Source organism: Fukomys damarensis, unplaced genomic scaffold, assembly GCF_012274545.1.
Source record: "Fukomys damarensis isolate Sample0158 unplaced genomic scaffold, DMR_v1.0_HiC HiC_scaffold_26, whole genome shotgun sequence".
Classification (NCBI taxonomy): Eukaryota; Metazoa; Chordata; class Mammalia; order Rodentia; family Bathyergidae; genus Fukomys; species Fukomys damarensis.
In genome coordinates, this window is record NW_022900938.1 from 585,479 (window position 1) to 589,623 (window position 4,145).

Genomic DNA, 4,145 nt, shown 5'->3' on the forward strand with positions numbered 1-4,145 from the left:
AAAAAAAAAAAAAAAAAAGACTGATCATAAAACAAAACTACAAGCTGTCTTTGCCTCACTTACAACTTGACAAAACATAGAAGATATTCTTGACAATATTAAGGAAATGTGCCCAGTTCAGTAAGACAACAAGATTACTGTATACTGTGGTTTCACTAGTTCATTTTACAACTATACTGAAGAGAGGAAACAAAACCATCTGATTGAGAGAATTGTGCAGTCAGCATGGTGGTGCACACCTGTAATCCCAACCTTCTGGAAGGCTGAGGCAGGAGGATGGCAAATTCAAGCCCAGACTGTCTCAAAAAAACACACATAAGAGGGCTGGGGATGTAGCTCAGCCCAAAGGCTCTAGTTTCAATCCCCAGTATTAAAAAGAAAAATCCAAAATCTTGTAATAGTGGGATTGATAAATGTACTGGCTCCAAGAGTACCAGTATTTTATCATGCAGGTTTAGTGTCCCTCTCCTAGAAGGCTTAGAACCAGAAATGTTCCCGATTTTAGTGACTTGTACTATAGAATGTTCGCATAAACATAACGTGACCTTGGGGACCGGGCTGCGTCTGAGCGAAGCCCACTCACACCTCGCATGCTCCTTGTACTTGGCCTGGAGCAGTGGTGGGCAGTGTCTGCCTTGTGCTCTCAGGTGTGGTGTTTCTCTTTGTTGAGTCAGGTCAGCACTCAAAGTTTCAGAGTTGGGAACATTTTCTGCTTTTGATTTTTTGGATTAGGGATGCTAAACCTGTACTCTGCAAACCAGGATTTAGTGCGTACTCTTAAGGTGCCCAGGGCTTTTGACAGGGTTTTCAAGATTTGAAAAGAGGTAGGGGGATATGGGGCATGCTGTGTGACTTGAGTAACATGGTGTTATGTAGTTTGATTGGCTTTTCGTTTTTTTTTGTCACCTGAATAATTGGTCTTGAGACTCAGATCAGAGACTGCTAAAAATAAGTGTCAGGAAGCTAACTTGAGCTGAGCTTGGTAGCGCATGCCTGTCATCCAGCACAGGGGAGGCTTGAGTTCAAGGCCAGCCTAGATATCATGGGAAGTTTGAGGTCAGTCCAAGCTACATTGCAAGACCCTGCACCAGAAAGAAAGTGGCAAATTTTTCCAGGGAACAAATGGCAGATATCTGCCTGGAGCCTGTGTTTCATCTTTATGTGACCACCATGAGAAGGATGAATGAATCACAGTAAAGTCGGACCTAGAGATCAAAAGGTCACTAGGAGAACAGAGGAAGCCCCTGTTGGTGATGATGAAGCGGGGAGCCTTTTGCTGACTGTAGACACAGCGTGCTGGCTAATCCAGTCTCGGGCATGTGTGACCAGGAGGGCTCGTTTCTCGGGGGTGGGGTGGGAAGAGGCCAACCCCACATTCTCCTCACTGCACTCTTCTTCACTGACCAGTGTGTGGGCAAGGCCTGGCCTTCCAGGACAGTGGTATGAGTGGGGAAGTGGGAAAACACATGTCCTCCTAACGCCCAGGCTCAGAACTGGCAGTGTCCCTGGGTGTTGTTGGGCTTGCCTGTCACTGAGGAGGCTGAGGCAGGAGAATTGCACATTCCAAGCCTGCTTGAGCTACATAGCAAGATCCTCTCTCAAAAACAAAACTCTGGCCATGTCTCTTATGCCTCATTCTAGTGGCCACACAATTCACACAGCTGAAAAAATTCAGTCATAGGAGAGCACTATAGTGGGAGACTGTCTTAGCCATGTTACCGACACCCGCAAGTAGAGGAGAGGTTTCTTTGTTGGGCTGCATACAGTTCAGTCCATAGTTGTCTGGCTGCAAGGCAAGGCAGCATGGCAGAGGGTAGCTGGCACGGTGGTCAGGAAGCAGAGACCCAAACCCTTTTGCCTGACAGCAAGTGAGCTATAGCTCTGTGGTCAGTTACTGCCCAGAAGCCCCACCCAAAGGATGAGGCTTTGGGGACATATAGGTCCAGACCATAGCAAGGAGCAGAGCAGGTGGGTGGTATGGTCCCCTGACTGCTAAAGGTAGACGTGCAGCATGCGGGGACCTTGCCCACCTGTGTGAGTAGTTGCCCCTGGTCACCCAGGCCAGGGTCTGAGCAGCAGGCACCCACCAGGAGAGGGACTTTCCAAACCTGCCTCACAGTTGTAACCTCTCCTGCTCAAGTTTGTGGGTAAATAAAAACTACAGGCCAGAATGCCTGGAACATTGATTTACAACAACACTAATCTTTGGTATTCGACTTTAAAGGTAGGGTCGCAAAAACAAGAGTGCCAGCAGGGCTACATTTGCTGGAACAAACTTGCTTTCATTTTGTTTTGTTTTGTTTTGTTTGTGATATTGGGGATTGAACCCAGGACCTTAGCCCAGAGCTATATCCTTAACCCTTCTTTTAGAATTTTAAGACAGGGTCTCAGTAAGTTGCTAAGTTGCCCAGTGTGGCTCAAACTTGATCTCCTGCCTCTGCCTTCCAGGGTACTGAGATTACAGGTGTGCTTCATCACAACTGGCTTGGAGTTTTCTTTCAAAAAATGAGTTATATTTTATTTATCAACAGAAATCTCCAAGTTTGGGTCTAAGCTAATGCATTGCCTTAGTTTTTTCTTTTTGTTGAGATAGGGTTTTGCTGTTTAGCCAAGGCTGGCCTTGAATTCATGATCCTCCTGCCTCAGCTTCCCCAGTGCTGTGTTACATGTGGGTTCTGCCATGCCTGGCTTCCCTTGTTTGTTTTTGGTTTTGTATATTACTGTCTTTAAATTTTTCCCATACTTAACACAGATAAAGGATTTGTCAGAAATAACTTTTTGAAAAAGAACAGTGATAAACAGTGAAAAAGAACAAGTTTACTAGTGATAATGGTAAATTATAAAGAACAGTAATGTTTTCTGAAAATATTGCCTTAACCTTTTACATATTTTCAAATGCAAAGGAGGCTTTTGGATTATTTTACTGTTTATTTTTTGGTGCTGGGGATCAAATCCACAACCTCACGAACGCTCAGCAGATCCTTTACCCCAAATCTGCAGGCATCAGAGTCTCTGGATTTGTGGTCCAAGCTGGGCAGCAGGTCTCATCATCTACAGGCATTGTCTTTTTAGGGAGAAAACTTTTATATTTTGAATTTATAATCATTTTAATGGCTCTGGACAAAATTCAGCAAGTGTTTTACTGTTATTACGTATTTGTACTGAAAAGAATATTTTAAGAAATTTAAAAAACAAATACACATCTGGAGCACAGTGGCGTGAGAGGTAAGGCAGAGAATTGCAAGCTTGAACCCAGCCTGGGTAGTTTACCAGCTCTGTCCTAAGGTAAAGACCTGGGTTTGATCCCCACCTCCACCAGAAATGGGATGAGGGGGCACTTACAGTGTATTTGAAGGGTATTCATTTGATGTGCTCATTTCCAGACCTGATGAGATTCCATTACTAGGAAACAGAGCTTCAGTTTAGACTGATTTGATGTATGTAGTTGGAATATAATTTTCTTTCCCCTCCCCTTTTTTTTTTAAAGCAAACTCTGCGTAACTTACTGAGCAAGGTTTCCCCTTCCTTTTCAACTGAACTTAAACAATTAAATCAACAATATGAAAAATTATTTCATAAATGGATGCTGCAGTTACAGTAAGTATTAATGCAAACCTTTGCAAAAAGATGCATTTTTGTGTCTTTATGTTAAAGTAATTTAATGCATTGTTTTTACAATGAACTTGATATATTTATTTATTTAAAGTATAGGGCTGGGGATTTATCTCAGTGGTTCCATCGCCTGCCTTGCAATTGCAAGGTATTGAGTTCAATCGCCAGTACCAAAAAAAACAGTATATTTTCCCAGTTTTATGATTCAAATATAGAAATGTTATTTTGCTATATGGCTTTTCTCACAATTCTAGTTTTTGAAAGTGTGTCATCAAATTAATAAATATCAATTAGATTACAGTCCAATGTTTCATAGTAAAGATCTTAAGGTGAAAGAATATGTATATATTTTCTTTTAATGTAATTCTATATACATTAGCATTCAGAATTTCATGAAATTTGTTATTTAAACATTTTACCATTTTAGCTGGGGATTTAGCTCAATGGCAAGTGCAAGGTTCTGAGTTTGATCCCCAGTACCAAAAAAAAAATTACCATTTTAAAAATTATTTCTTATTTTTTTTTTTTTTTTT

The 4,145-nt window shown here is 41.7% G+C and overlaps 1 protein-coding gene across 5 annotated transcripts in view; it reads left to right on the plus strand.

Annotated features, from left to right (window-relative positions):
• Orc2 (origin recognition complex subunit 2) overlaps positions 1 to 4,145 on the plus strand; it is a 45,587-nt gene that overhangs the window by 21,283 nt on the left and 20,159 nt on the right. For all 5 annotated transcript variants that reach the window (XM_010617555.1, XM_010617557.1, XM_010617556.2 and 2 more), the window contains one exon: positions 3,488 to 3,597. In XM_010617555.1, coding sequence (XP_010615857.1) covers positions 3,488 to 3,597 — 110 coding nt within the window. The remainder of the gene's footprint in view (positions 1 to 3,487; positions 3,598 to 4,145) is intronic.